General features: G+C 39.0%; 2 protein-coding genes across 2 annotated transcripts in view; one reads left to right on the top strand and one right to left on the bottom strand.

The window, feature by feature from the left end:
• Window positions 1-7,514, top strand: part of LOC107096984 (dipeptidyl peptidase 9-like) — a 19,444-nt gene extending 11,930 nt beyond the window's left edge. Inside the window, exons 12-21 of the mRNA XM_015393923.1 lie at window positions 836-995; window positions 1,159-1,238; window positions 1,564-1,734; window positions 2,040-2,169; window positions 2,299-2,444; window positions 3,415-3,561; window positions 3,700-3,852; window positions 4,020-4,162; window positions 4,541-4,652; window positions 6,182-7,514. Coding sequence (XP_015249409.1) covers window positions 836-995; window positions 1,159-1,238; window positions 1,564-1,734; window positions 2,040-2,169; window positions 2,299-2,444; window positions 3,415-3,561; window positions 3,700-3,852; window positions 4,020-4,162; window positions 4,541-4,652; window positions 6,182-6,274 — 1,335 coding nt within the window. The 3' untranslated portion in view covers window positions 6,275-7,514. The remainder of the gene's footprint in view (window positions 1-835; window positions 996-1,158; window positions 1,239-1,563; window positions 1,735-2,039; window positions 2,170-2,298; window positions 2,445-3,414; window positions 3,562-3,699; window positions 3,853-4,019; window positions 4,163-4,540; window positions 4,653-6,181) is intronic.
• Window positions 7,515-7,832: 318 nt separating this feature from the next.
• Window positions 7,833-10,352, bottom strand: LOC107096973 (angiopoietin-related protein 4-like). Its single transcript, XM_015393908.1, has 7 exons — window positions 9,821-10,352; window positions 9,596-9,706; window positions 9,417-9,504; window positions 8,993-9,106; window positions 8,801-8,896; window positions 8,428-8,709; window positions 7,833-8,336 (listed from the first exon to the last, which is right to left on the bottom strand). Exons 1-7 carry the CDS (start codon window positions 10,283-10,285, stop codon window positions 8,164-8,166), a joined length of 1,329 nt encoding a protein of 442 aa, XP_015249394.1. The 5' UTR covers window positions 10,286-10,352; the 3' UTR covers window positions 7,833-8,163.
• Window positions 10,353-14,234: the final 3,882 nt, after the last annotated feature.

Below are 14,234 nucleotides of genomic sequence, written 5' to 3'. Positions count from 1 at the left end.
ACAGTTATGAGGACTTCCTGTAGCATCTAGTGGACCAAAATCACTCCAACACATACTCCAGCAGGGCATAGTCAAAGTCTGTAAAGAATCTGGTTATCATGCTATTAGGGTTGTCATGATACTAAACTTTTCAACTCGATACCGATACTAAGGAATATATCCGATACTCGATACCATTTTCGATACCACAAGGATAAAAACAAGGACTCCAAAATTCTACAGAAATATTTTCATTAATAAATAAAATACAATAAATAAATACAATAAAGGTTGTATGCTGTGCACAATATTAAGCAAGCTTGATAAAAAAAAACGTATAAAATTAAAATTAAGTGTTCCTTCCTTGGCTATGTTTTGCACACATAACAATGACACTAGCCAAACCGGATAAGAAACAAAAATAATTCTCAGCAGCTGCACCTGTTACAAAAAAAAAAGTCTGAAACTGAAAAGTGCACAGAATTATTCAATCACGCAGTGTCCTGAAAGTGCATTGTCCTCTATTGTGCACTTTAGATGAATGACTGCTTAGGTGCCACTGGTGGTAGCACTGTATCGATACTTTTAAAAACGAGAATTGTATCTGGATACAACATTTCAGTATCAATACTTTTTTGAGTTTTGATACTTTTGACAACCCTACATGCTATTGGTTGACCTTAAATAGGCTGTTCATGTTTGAAAATCCTGTAGTCTGGCTGAATCAAATGAGTTAAGCAAAGATTTATTTTAATAAGTAAGTTTGAACTGAAGTGTTTAAGGATAACAGTAAAAGTGAGGGTGTGAATACTTTCTACCAGCTCTGTACAAATGTCAGTGTTCTTTTGCGATGCAGGTACACGACATCTTCCATCCTTTCCTCCAAACCTCAGATGATGAGTTCACCTTCATCACAGTAAATGAGTCTAAAACAGGCTTCTGCCACCTGTATAAGATCACATCGGTTTTAAAGCGGGGCAGCTATAACTGGTCTAAAGGATACACTCACTCTGAAGGTAACTCCCTCTGATGTCATAGGCTGCAAAATCTTCCATTTTAATCATGAAATGATGTGAAACTTGTTAAAAACTGGAAGTTTTGTTCATGTTGGATACATATTTTAACTTCTTTAGTAGTTTGAGCCCAATATCATTGGTCCTTTTTCCCCTCTGCCCTCAGCTGATTTTAAATGTCCAGTCAAAGAAGAGGTGACGCTGACCAGTGGGGAGTGGGAGGTGCTGGCCAATCATGGAGCAAAGGTGACACCCCACCTGTATACACATAAAACATGGACAATTAATCAAGGCAATATCTTCACTTAGCTGTTTAACTGTAATGGATATTGCAGAGATATTTGTACAAACTGTTACTCCTGTCTCACCTGTGAAATATAAACAAGAGTCTTTACCTTTTACTATCTGGTCATTTTCTGATCTAATATCTTTTCTTCCATTATTTTTTACTGGTTTCTTATCACACTGAGCCTGCAGACCTCTTTGCTAAATTGTGCTTAGATTAAAGGGAAAATAAGCTGTTAATAGCAGAATTGATCATCAGGTATTTTGTTCTCTGGTTTGGGTGCAGCGCTCTTGCAGCCCTCAGATTTGGGTGGACGAGCGGGCGAAGCTGGTTTACTTCCAGGGAACCAAAGACTCTCCACTGGAGCACCACCTGTATGTGGTGAGCTATCAGAATCCGGGTGAAATCGTCAGACTCACCAAACCCGGATTCTCCCACAGCTGCTCTGTGAGCCAGGTATGCCGTCACCTCAGTTACATTCAAGTGATATGGGTTTGCATTAGCTAACATTTTAACTGGTGCTTTACTTTTTTTTATGTTTCATTTGATGGAAATTAAAGGGTTATCTCTATTTAACTCAGTTTCAGAACTTCATTCTATTTCTACAGCACATAAAGGCTAATGAGCGGAAACTGTTCTAAGCTACATAAAATAAACGTTCTTCTGTTTACATTCTGTTATACTGTTGGATATTCTACCTTTTTTGTTTCAGTAAACATCTGAGATGTGCTTGATAAACCCTCTCTTGTTTCTCCTTACAGACCTTTGATATGTTTATTAGCCATTATAGCAGTTTAAACACTGCTCCCTCTGTTCACATCTACAAGCTGGTCGGATCCGACCCGCTGCACAAAGAACCAGAGTTCTGGGCCAGCATGATGGAGTCTTCTGGTACTGGACTCTGTTCAGCTTTAATCATTTACCTCAAAGATCCTTTAGGAACATATTTGGAAATGTTTTTTTTAAGCCACATGAGTTTAATTATCTGCTTCTGTGTGTATTTTTTTTTTTTTTTTTAAGGTTTCCTCTTTGACACTTCCCCACCAGAAATCTTTAGCTTCACAGGGAAATCGGGCTTCGAGCTCTACGGCATGTTGTACAAACCTCACAACCTGGTCCCCGGAAGGAAGCATCCAACTGTTGTTTTTGTCTACGGAGGTCCTCAGGTTTGAGCTTCAACTCTAAAATAAACACCAGAATCAATAGAACAAAGAGGCCTTCTTTGTTCTAGAGTCATCTACAAATTCCCAAAGACTTCTATCCGTACAGCAAATAGTCCTTTTTAATAAAGTGGTTGCCTATGGATATATTTTTGGGCACAGGGGAAAAATAAGTTAGATCCAACCAAATCTGCTTTTATTCCACAACTTTTTATCTTGTTTTGTTTCTGCTTGTTTTTCGGCTCTTTAGAATCAACTTTTAGAAGAGTAGGTGAAATAATCTGGAATGCTTTTATTCTGTCTTTGCTTCCTGAACTCAGTTGTTAAGAAATATGAAAAGAAATGAGCCCTCCCTATATTTATAACAGTATTTCAGTATTTTTAGAACTTTGTATCAGCTTATGCCCCCTCATCCAAGTCTCAACTCTTTTGGCCCAAACCCATTTCAATTCCTTCACTGAAACCTATGTAACGATATACTAACAGTTAAATCTATTAAACCCTAAGTTCATATTGTCCCTTTCATCACCACATGTTGCTCTAAATGTGGTTCAAACGGTTTTATTCTTCTCAAACTGAGCTGGAGGATATCTAAGATTAAACCTTAAGTGTAAACAGAATTCCTATTCTAAGTTACAGTTGAATTAAAACATGATGAAATGATTTTAAAGAAACAGATTTCTCGGTAAAAAAAAAAAAAGCAAGAAGTGCTTCTATAAACAGAAATGGACTTTGTTTAGATGACATAGCTGTCTAAAAGCAGGAAAATAAGATACCTAAAATAAGTCATATCAATTTTCTTCAGAAATTAACGAAAGGTGCTTTTACAGTGTTCAACTGAAGCTAAAGCACACCTGAACAGATGGTTATGAACCAACACTTTAATGGGTCTGTGGTCAACGGAGGTTGCAGGCCAATAATGGAAGCACATGAGTTGCAGTATGCTGTGAAAGCTAACCCTTCTTTGTTTTTATAGGTGCAGTTAGTGAATAACTCCTACAAAGGAGTGAAGTACCTGCGGCTAAGCACGCTAGCTTCTCTGGGTTACGTAGTGCTGGTTATCGATGGACGGGGCTCCTGCCAGCGAGGACTCAAGTTTGAAGGAGCTGTAAAGGACAAGATGGTAGGAGATCATTTAAAAAAATAGAAATCTTTCCAGTTTTTTATGTAGCTTATTGTTCAATATGTATGCAGACTTAATGTACAATAACTAAAAGATTTCATTGGCAATAGTGAGTAAAGCCTGTTGTTTTCCATCCAGGGTCAGGTGGAAATTGAAGACCAGGTGGAGGGATTGCACTACATAGCTGACAAGTATAAGTTTGTGGACCTGAGCCGCGTTGCCATCCACGGCTGGTCGTACGGAGGCTTTCTGTCCCTCATGGGCCTCATCCACAGACCAGACATATTTAAGGTTTAAAAAAACAAAAAAAAACACTATTTCAGTTTTTACTGGGATTAATTAAACTACAGAAAAATGAAAATCTTTCAGTTAATTTTCACTAAAGGTCTTTGCTATCAAATATGTTTAAGGCTTCTATTTCTGACATGATGTTTAGGTTTATTTTATGTGTTTATTAGGTTGCCATTGCGGGAGCTCCAGTGACGCTGTGGATGGCTTATGACACTGGCTACACAGAGCGATATCTGGACACGCCGGACAAAAACCTGAAGGGATACGAAGCCTGCTCTGTCGCCCTGCATGTAGACAAGCTTCCAAATGAGTGAGAGCTCCTAATATAAATAACAGCTTTTAATGTTTTAAGCCTCAATGAGCCAACATCTTACACTCATGATTATCATGAATTACTTGTTTCTGCCGTCTGAAAATAAACATGACCAAACCTCACTGACCTAGATTAAGCCTTTATGAGTACATTAGCTTCTCACCTTCAACAGAGAAATATTTTAACACAGACTTCTAATAATTTATTTGTTTTTATTAAAAATGTTTCATTTTACATTTTTTTGACAATTGGTTTATATGATAAAGTTGGTGTTTATTTTACCTGAGCTCAACCACTACTGGTAACCACTGCTGCCAACAAGTCTGAATATGAGTAAAACACCAGGTGATGACTGGCTTTCTCTGTATAATTCAGGCCAAACCGACTGCTGATCCTGCATGGATTCCTAGATGAGAATGTGCACTTTTTCCACACTAATTTCCTGGTGTCGCAGCTCATCAGAGCAGGAAAGCCGTACAGCCTTCAGGTAGGTTGATGGGTTGAAGTAAGTTGATGTTTGTTAGAACTCTGGAAAAATGCTTTCAGAAGACAAAGTCTGGAAATTGCCAGCTTTAAAAAGAAACATATTGGAAAGATCTACGTATGCTGATGAAGATTCTAAGTCATCCAGGTCATAGTCATTCCGTAAAAGTTCAAAAAATATCCACTGGACTTGGTTTCCGAGATTTGAAGACGTTTCGCCACCTCTCCAGGAAGCTTTCTCAATTCAAATTTCTCAATTCATATTAGAAAGCTTCCTGGAGAGGTGGCGAAACGTCTTCAAATCTCGGAAACCAAGTCCAGTGGATATTTTTTGAACTTTTACGGAATGAAAGATCTACATGTTCACTCTGGCATAGATGGATACATACGTACATGCATACACACAAACACGTTTGTTCTGCTATATGTAGTGACGACCATGTGTTGACACCTTAGCCCTAAATCTAACCATTAGAAAAATACCTTGTGGGGACCATCAAAATGTCCTCACTTTACAACAACTGGTCCTCATCGTGATGGTGGAATTGGAAAAATGGCCCGATAACAAAGATAAAAAAAACATATAAAATAGGGATAAAAAAAAAAACTGCCCTCAAAATTAGATTAAAAATATAATAATAATAATAATAATAATAAGAATAATAGCAAAACTCAGTCTTTCAAGAGGCATTAAATTGTCTAATGTCGGTCGGGACAAAAGATCTTCTGGATCTCTTCGTACTGCTTCTCACAGAGATCACTGTGGAACTGTGGCTGCTTTCCTGAGCCACCATAGTGCTGTTCAATGGACGGCTCCCATCGGCCCTTATGGACTTAACCATTGACCTAGTCCTTTTCTCCACCAGTTCTTCCATAGGGACCACCTCCCTCCCATCACTGCCACACACCCCCTAATGAACTTGTCTATTCTGCTCCTGTCCCTGCTAGTAATGCTGTTTCCCAAGCTGACAACAGCAAACAAAACTGCGCTGGCATTTACTTCATCCATTCTACTATTTCTAAATCTTGGTTCTTCTATCCATCCAGATCAATTTAGGCAGGTTTTGTATTGAAAGCTTGATGTCGAATGCTTTACATTTGTTGCACACTTGCAAATTTATACTTATAAATGTTTTTAAAAAATGAGCAGACTCTTTGCTGATTTGAGTTTAGTTGATCTGTCAGTTTGGGAACAATATACCTCTTGACACTAGGCCTGTTTTCAAGAAATATGCTTGAAAATAACATGCCCAAAATGAATTGAATATATCTCAAGAACTACAGAGTTTATTTTAATTGTTTTGGTATCAAAATAAAGGCAAGACCCCAGAGAATATGTTACAGGTCTAAAAACCATCTTGGGGCGAGTGCTCATGTTATGAAAAGGTTAAAGGTTTGTTGTCCAAGTAGGATTATACATTTCCAATTCTTCTTAATAAAGTGAATCTTTTTTTTTAAATGGTGTCGTTGAAGTACATTTCTGTTGAATAAAATAAGACAAACAAAAGCATCTATTTTCCCCTGTTTCTCCAGATTTATCCCAACGAACGGCACAGCATCCGGTGTCCAGAGTCCGGGGAGCATTATGAGATTAGTCTGCTGCACTTCCTCCAGCAGAACCTCTGATAAGTCTTTCCAACCCTGGCTGACCTTCACCTCCTATCCTCCTCTCACTCCTCACTTTTCAGCATTTATCCAAACCTGCTTCACCTCTTTACTTGATTTTATGATCAGCTGAATGAAATCTACACCGAACCTCATCGCACCTCAAGAATCATTCACCGTTCTTAAAGTCGCAGCAGCATTTTTATCATCGAAATTCTGCTGCAGAATCGGCTGTTTAGGATGAATACGAGACTCTGTTCATACCTTTGGTTGCCTTTCATGTTGGATTTAGAACAAACTAGATGTTGAACAGTTGTATTAAGCTCTGACACCAGCAGAGGTCGCTGTTCACCCCGAAAATTGCACAAAGCTTTTGCTTAGGGCAGAAATTTAAGAACAGGAGTACATTTTGATGTTTAAAATGCTGCTTTGTGTACCATACAAAAAAAAAGATATATACATATATAGATGGACCAGTTTTACACTGTTTTGAAATAGATTTGTGTTTTTTGTTTGGTGCCATTTATTTTAGCAGCTTGTTTCTGTAATTCAACATGGAACTTGCTGTTCTGTCTTTGAATATAAAGTGATGTAAATTCACCAAACATGAAGCTCTTTTAAAGCAGGCAAACGGCTCTTAAACCCCCTCCCCTCCCCTGGTTGCTGACTTTGCTGTGTTTTGCCTTGATATTTGTCTCTCATGTGCTACCTGTCACAGGATATTTTTTATGCAGTTATTCCAGAAAATAAATTAGTTCCACCTTTTAATGGGTCCTATTATTTAAAGAAATCTTTTAGAAATGGTGGAAGTTATCTGGGACCTGATCGCTGGCTTTAACCTCTTGAAGAGTTTTTTTTTTTTTCCTTTCTGCTGCTGAGGACTTTTTGCACAGTACATTATATTTACCTTTGTGCCAAGAAACTGACCTAAAAGATGATGTTTGAGACGAATGTGGTGCCTTGTAAGAGTTTGAGCACCTGCTCACATTTCAATAAATCAGGGAATCAGTCAGAAGACTCGACATCAGTTTGAGTCTTACGCCTTGTTATCATCTACTGAACTACATGGTTATAAATGTACTCTCAGTTATTGAAGAAATAAACTGAAGTGAACAATTTTTTCCCCCCCAAACTCTTGTAGTTTTTTTATTTCATGTTAAAGAGCTTTCAAATTGCACCTTCGGCACAATGTTACTGCATACATCTATTCACTGTCTTTTGCAATGGGTTCTCCATTCTTATGCATAATAATTTATTCATAAAATCCAAACCTCTGGGTCAAATAAAGCAAGTTTCTTCCAGACAGTGTAAGACGTGAAAGTTTTTTGAGAATCAGAAGCGTCTTTTTTTTTTCTTCGTTTTTTTATTTGGGAGCATCTCTTTCTATTTTCCTCTGTTTTGTTAGAAAATTTAACTAGAACCAGTTTTATATTTAAAGAGTTTAAACCTTCCAATATCCTTTGAATTAAAAAAAAAGCAATGAAAAGTTGCTTAATGCTGTTCCAAAAAAGTTGAAATATAGCTTAATGCTATATTTTTACTTTCAGTCGTGGAAATGGAAAATAACTGCCAGCTTTTATTTTCAATTTAACAGGTTCAGTTTTATTTATTCAAATAAAAAAACAACATAGTTCAATCAAATATTTAAGATAAAAAAATATATTAAATAAGTGAGTAATTAAAGGAAATATAAAACATGGTAAGAAAGCCCTCACAAAGGGGAATAAGGTCCCAGCCAACATGACCAAACATTTCCGCTGAGACTTCATTTTCTTGTATGCATTGCATAGAAATATCAGATGACCCGTGCGTGCATCGGGAGACATCAGTTGTGCGTTTTGCAGCTTATTTCCAGTCTGTCAGTAGTTAAACTCCCAGAAGTTATCTGGGTTTCAGTGCTGCTCCAGCTCTTATTGTGTCATTGAAAGTGGAGCAATCTTCAGAAGAGTGGTCCTGAGGGGGCCGCTGTGTCCCTGCGTGAGCGTCCCAAACATGGCCTGTCTCCTGGGCTCCTGCTTCCAGTGGCGTCTGGGATACTTTCCATTCAGATTCGATTCTCCACAGCTGCTAAACCACCAACCGCCTGCAAAAACACAAATCCAAAACAGTTTAGTTCCAGTTTGTGAATAGATTCGGTGAATGTTTGTCAGGGCTTTCCAGACGTGTTTCTGTACCTGAAAGCTTCTTGGCGCAGTTGATCTCTGCAGCCAGGTCGTTATCTTTGTCAGCTGTAGAGAAGGGAAGGCCTGATTCCCCAGTGGACACGATTCTCTGCTGAGTCTCAGGCGAAGGGTCCTGCACAAGGTGCAAGGCAAACATCTTCTCCTCTCCGTCAAGCTGGAATTGGTAACGAGCCACCTGCTGCTGTCCCGCCTCGTTGGAGAGCTCCACCTGCAGGACGTAGCGGCCTTGCTTCGAAAGAGAATGGATATTGGCCAAACCGAGCCAGAACTCTCCTGAGAGATAAAAGAGGAAAAATTAGTTTTGAATGTTGGGAAAATTCAATAAAGTAACTTCTTACTTTTTTAAAGGAAGCTTCAAACTCACCATTCAAGTTGCCAAAGCCTTTTCTGTAGCTCTCCCAAAGCTGGTTGAAGTTTTGTGATCCATCCTGGCGTTTCTGGATGACAGTCCATCCGCCAGCTGCAGAGAGCAGGAAAACCCTTCAGTTTGACTTGTTCCCATGTGTTAATGTCTTCTAAGACAAACTGGATTCAGAAATGAAGTAAACCAGCTCACCTGGAGTCATTTCACAGAGAACACTGAAGGGTTTTGAGTTCTCAGGCTGGATTGTGTAGATACCACTGGCTCGTTGTCCTCGTGCAAATAGATCCTGACAATCTCTGGCCAACCCTGCAAATAATAAAAACATAAGATGAGTCATATTGTTTTGTTTAAAATGCTGCTGCCCTGGTTTTCTCTGATCTTTGCACTGTAAGTTATGATGGCTGGCATAGTTGATGACAAAGTGCAAAGGTGGACACTTCTAGACTCTGCATTCTGTTAATAGCTTTTGTGCTTGTTCTAACAACTGACTTACGAAATGTCTACAGATGAATGCATTTTAAATCTTTGTGGATGTTTTTTCCAGTTATTATTGTAGAACAAGTGAGGTTTACCTAAATTGTTTTTTGAAATGGGCTAAAAACAGTAGAAATGTTACCTGCTTCAGCTTGGTTGTTCTCTGCCTCGCCTCTCAGTGCCATCTCTTCATCTCTGCGTCTGTGGGATTTCATTCTCTTATTGGCAACCTTTAAAAAAATGTGACAACAGATTAGAAACCTTACATTTGTCTAAGGTTACAAACTTGTAATATCTTTAGTTATTTTTTAGATGTCTCACCTTGTTCTGCAGGACTTGCAGGTGGAGACTCTGTTTCTCCAGTTTGTCTTGCTGTTGTGAGATTTTCTCCACCAGCTGATCGATACGCCTGTTCTGAGCAATCATCAGCCTCTGGAGATGAGGGGAAGGGGATGTTTAGATCGTGTTCAGTCCCAGCTACAGATGCTCATCCACAGATGATTTGTAGTAAAAGCTCATATTCTTTGCATTTAGACATGAACTCACCTGGATGAATGAAACCCTCTCATGGTCGCTGTCATTGCTGTCCACCATTGGCTTTGTCAGCACCTCCTCCAGTCTGTCTATCCTGGATGTTAAGTCCTCTGTCTGCCTCTTCACCTCCCCCACCTCCACCTTCACCCCTTCTCCCAGTTCGACCAGCAGCCTTTGCATCCCCTGTCCCTCTTTGCTCTGGGTAATCAAAGCTTCTCCCTGCTCCTCCTGCTTTCTCTCCAGTTCGGCCACGGTGCCATTGAAGGCCTTCAGCCTGCTGTTCATGTCTCTCATCTGAGCCTTGGTCTTGTCCACGTGCTCCTTCAGGCCCTGGCCGAGCTGCAGGAGGCCATGGGCCACCACGTTTACGTCGTCCCAGGATGCATGCTTCTCCCGGCGGTTCCTGTCTGTAGGGAAGCCGGATCCTGCTTGCACCAGGATGGTCAGCAGAAGGACGATAAGTTTGGGCATCTTCATCTTTGTTGTCTTTGTATTGTTTTAAATTCAGCGCTTTTTTTTTCTCGATCCTCTTCAGTTGTGTGCTGCTGAATGGCATACACACGCTTTTATAGCTCTGAGCTGAAGTCGAGGGATTGCTTGATTGGTTGCTCCAAGATGGAGGAGGAGGAGGAGGGAGGTCCCGAGGCGGGGAAAGCCCTTCATAGTGAGGAGCTCAGCTATGATGCAATGAAACAACTGAGTTACTGGTTGATCAGATCTATGATAAGCTCTAATCTTCAAATATTTATTTTTATTACGTTATTTCTTTTATGCTATTTTAACTTGTTCAAAGTTCAGAGAGAGGCAGAAACGAGAAACCTCATTACATTAATATCCTACATTAAAAAAAGAGACAAATTCCAGATAAGTCTCTTGTAATTTAAGAACATGAGCAGCCTTTGAGAAATTACAGCAATTCCTCCTTAACTCAAATCTTAAGAGATTTCATTTATCTGTCTCAGCCTAATCAACGTATGCAGCCATCAGCAACATGCACTCAACCCCCCCCGATAAACTCACTTTAACATCCATAAAAGACTGCAGACAGATAGCATCCATTGATTAATGACCTCTTGAGTCAAAACACTTTACAGCTGAGGATTGCAGTTTATCTCGTAGGGAGAAAGCAGACTGAACGATTGAACGAAGGAAGAAGCGTGCATTTGGAGTCGGTGTGAGAAGTAGGGGAAAGTTCAACCCTCAGGCCTTTTTACTCACTGGTTCCTGACAGCCAAATCCTACAATTATACACCCACACTCCCAGCCATGCCTTCTGCATGTGTTTTTCCTGACTAACAGAATCACAAAGGCATGCAGACTTCGTGTTTTTGACAAGTTGTTACTGGAATATTCCTATGTGATTGAATGTTCACTTTACAAAGGTTATCCAACATAACCTGATCAGGTAAATAGTTTTAGTTTCCAATCATCTTTAAAACGCTTCTCTGCATTTCACTTTACTGTTTGTGTAAAAGCTGATATTTATGTAAAAATGTATCATTTAGGCTTATGTCCCAACAACATTTTTAATACTTATATTTTCCACTTGTAAATTGTTCTCTAGAAATTGATCTGGGTACAGAGGAAGGAGCTTTGTCCAAGTAAAATGTAGAAAAATCCAAGAACCCCAACAGAGGTGACATTTTACTGGATATGGTAACTAAAACTCCATCCTGGAGATGAGATATTTTAGAGAAAAATAGTCTGTGGAAGCAAAGCATGGAGTCAACATAGATGAGTTCATTGAGGTCAAAGTTGAAGTAACACAAAAACAACGTGTTGTTATGACGAGAAACAAGTTTCTCTGCTATTGTTTTTGATTTGTGACCAAACACACACTTTACAGATATCAACAGTCACACGATCACTTTACTTTTAATAAGAAAGCTGAAAATATTCCCTTCCCCCTTTCTTCCTTAAACAATCCTGGAGTTTCTTTTATTCTCCAGTCATTTTAGTCAATACTTTTTCAACCTTGATTTTTTTTCAAATATCCGACAGTTTTTCTGGCTTTTTATTTGCCAAATTTCAGTTTAATGCACTATTTCTAACATAACTTATTTGACTTTCTTCTTTCCCCCCCCCCATCTTGCTCAGGGATTAAGGTGGTTATTTTTATTGCTAAGACCATAATCCAGACATGCAAAACAAAAACGTCAGCACATGGCTTCCAAAATAAAAGCCCTAACTTATGGAAGAGTGGTAATTAGGTCTAGAATTACAAACTTATTCTTATTTGGATGTTGTGTTAAGGACTGATGCCAAAAACTGTCAAAGAAGTCTCCAGTTTATTGATTTATGTGGCAATTGGAAGGAAAAAAGTTAGAAAAAATGCTGATTGAGGTTGTTGCCTTGGAGATCTAACCAACCGGAACCTTAATGGATTTAAAAGTATTCTGTGTTGGGGCCAGTCTGTCTGAATTTAACCAAAATAGGGGGGAAAACCCTTATGTTTTTTTTGTTTCAACAGGTTCTGTCCAACAGCTTTGTCTCCAGCCTAACCCTCGTTTTCTGAGCAAGCCGTACAGGTAATGTCCAAGTCTCATTTGACTCCATCCAATCAGCTTCTTTCTTTTGATCATGTGGTCTAAATACCCTACAGCTCCCCCAATATAGCTGGCAAAATGTTATACACAGGTGTTTTGTTTGTCATGACTAAAACAGACTTTTCCCCATGGCTGTGATAAAAACTGGTGTAAGAACACAAATACCAGCAGCAAATTACTACTATATTGAGAATAAAGTTTTAGCTCTTTTTCTTAAATAGTTTTATTAATTTTATTCATCGGGCTAAGGCATGTAAACATGCATTGGGAACCGAACTGATTATTTTAACTGACAGAATGAATTTACAGCAAGAACAGTGGTGTAAGCAATCTTCTTACCTGTTAAACTTCATGCTTGAAAACAACAAATGCGGCGATCTGATGGTCTGGCTGTTTACTGCCTGCTTAAGGTGTTTTTTTCTAATAATGTCATAAACTGCATTCCTAAGTTTTAGGATGATCTCCCCCTTAAATTCAAGAGTCTAATCATATCAGAATCATTTAGCAAAATGTGGTTCCAATAGTGTTTTTGTTTGTAAGAAGATTTTTTCTGTTTCTTGCACAGCTGATCTTTGTTACAAGATTGTTATCTCCTTTCATTTTCTTTGTGTTTAATAAGCAACCACTTCTCCATTCCCACAAAAGGTTTGGCTACAAAGCCCCTTTTTTTTCCCTCCTAAAGAACGTTTTAGATTTCCTACCTGCGTTAAAAGATATGATTTGCTTTATCTATGCATCATATTTTACATTTCTGGCCTTTGAGGCTGGGTATTAAGTTAGTTATTTAAAACTAAGAAAAGTGGAGAAGCTTAAAGCCTAAAAAGCTTCCTTTAGAAAATAAATACCAAGGGTTACATCGGTTACCAAACCCCATAGACAAAAAAACATTTGGTATTAAGTTACTAAACAGAAAGTCAGTGAAGTTCAGCTGGAGTTGAAGGAAAGCCTTCCTGAACAACTACTGATGAAGAAGAAGTAGAAAAAAGAGACTTCTGAGTTAAACACTGGACAGTAGTAAAAAGAAGTAATCAGATAAAAGCAATTGCAACGTGAAGGGTAGACACCTCTTTACTTGTTTCGACATGCTAACACCTAATGTCAGTTACCAGTTTGCAGGGGGTAGAAAGTTTTTGTTTTCACTTTTGGAACATTGCAGCTCCTGCTGTTGTTTCAGTGCACGTACTGCTGCGTGCTGACTGCTGCAGCTCTGCACGTACCTCCTCGAACCTGCTGCCCTCAGCCAATGCTAGGCAGGGCTCCAAATGTGTTCAACAGAAACTCAGCGTCAGGAGTCACTTTTCCAATCCCAGCTGTGTCAGAACACAATGTTCGTCTGCAATTATGAGGAACCTCAGCTCAGTTACAGTACAGCTGCTTCCTTCTAGAGCTGCAGAGCCTGAAAATCATTACATCAAACGTGGACATTGTTTTTTTTTTTTTTCTTTTTTAACCATGAGCTAAATCACAGGATATTTAACTCCTTCTCTTGTTTTCATCAATATTGTGATGAAGTATTTCTCGGACCCAAAATATTGTTATTCTTTATAATAGTAAATTATACAGATTTATTTTTTCATTGCTTTCCAGCTCTATGTGAAAAATTAACTCCAATTCATTTTATATTTCAGGTACAGCAGCAACAAAGAAGCCCTGCACAGTGGAGCAGTGGGTAGCACTGTTGCCTTGCAGCAAGAAGGTTCTCGGTTCTATTCCTAGCCTGGCGTCTTTCTGCATGGAGTATGCGTCTACTCCCTGTTCATGCGTGGGTTCTCTCTGGGTACTCCAGCTTCCTCCCACAGTCCAAAACTACTGGCTAACTGTCCTTAGGAGTCAGTGTGTGTTTTTGCATGGTTTTGTATCTTTGTGTGTCTCTGTGTTGC

This window comes from Cyprinodon variegatus, unplaced genomic scaffold (genome assembly GCF_000732505.1).
Source record: "Cyprinodon variegatus isolate N-32 unplaced genomic scaffold, C_variegatus-1.0 Scaffold662, whole genome shotgun sequence".
In the NCBI taxonomy this organism is placed as follows: domain Eukaryota; kingdom Metazoa; phylum Chordata; class Actinopteri; order Cyprinodontiformes; family Cyprinodontidae; genus Cyprinodon; species Cyprinodon variegatus.
Note: the sequence above shows the minus strand (reverse complement) of the source record. Positions and strands in the feature narration are given on the sequence as shown.

What these genes read in the sequence shown, in the direction of transcription:
- LOC107096973 (XM_015393908.1), bottom strand. Translation starts at nt 10,285, where the DNA reads ATGAAGATGCCCAAACTTATCGTCCTTCTGCTGACCATCCTGGTGCAA. An exon ending in AGAGGGTTTCATTCATCCAG is followed by an intron (nt 9,707 to 9,820) that starts GTGAGTTCATGT and finishes CCTCATCTCCAG; the next exon opens with AGGCTGATGATTGCTCAGAA. An exon ending in AGGCTTTGGCAACTTGAATG is followed by an intron (nt 8,710 to 8,800) that starts GTGAGTTTGAAG and finishes TTTATCTCTCAG; the next exon opens with GAGAGTTCTGGCTCGGTTTG.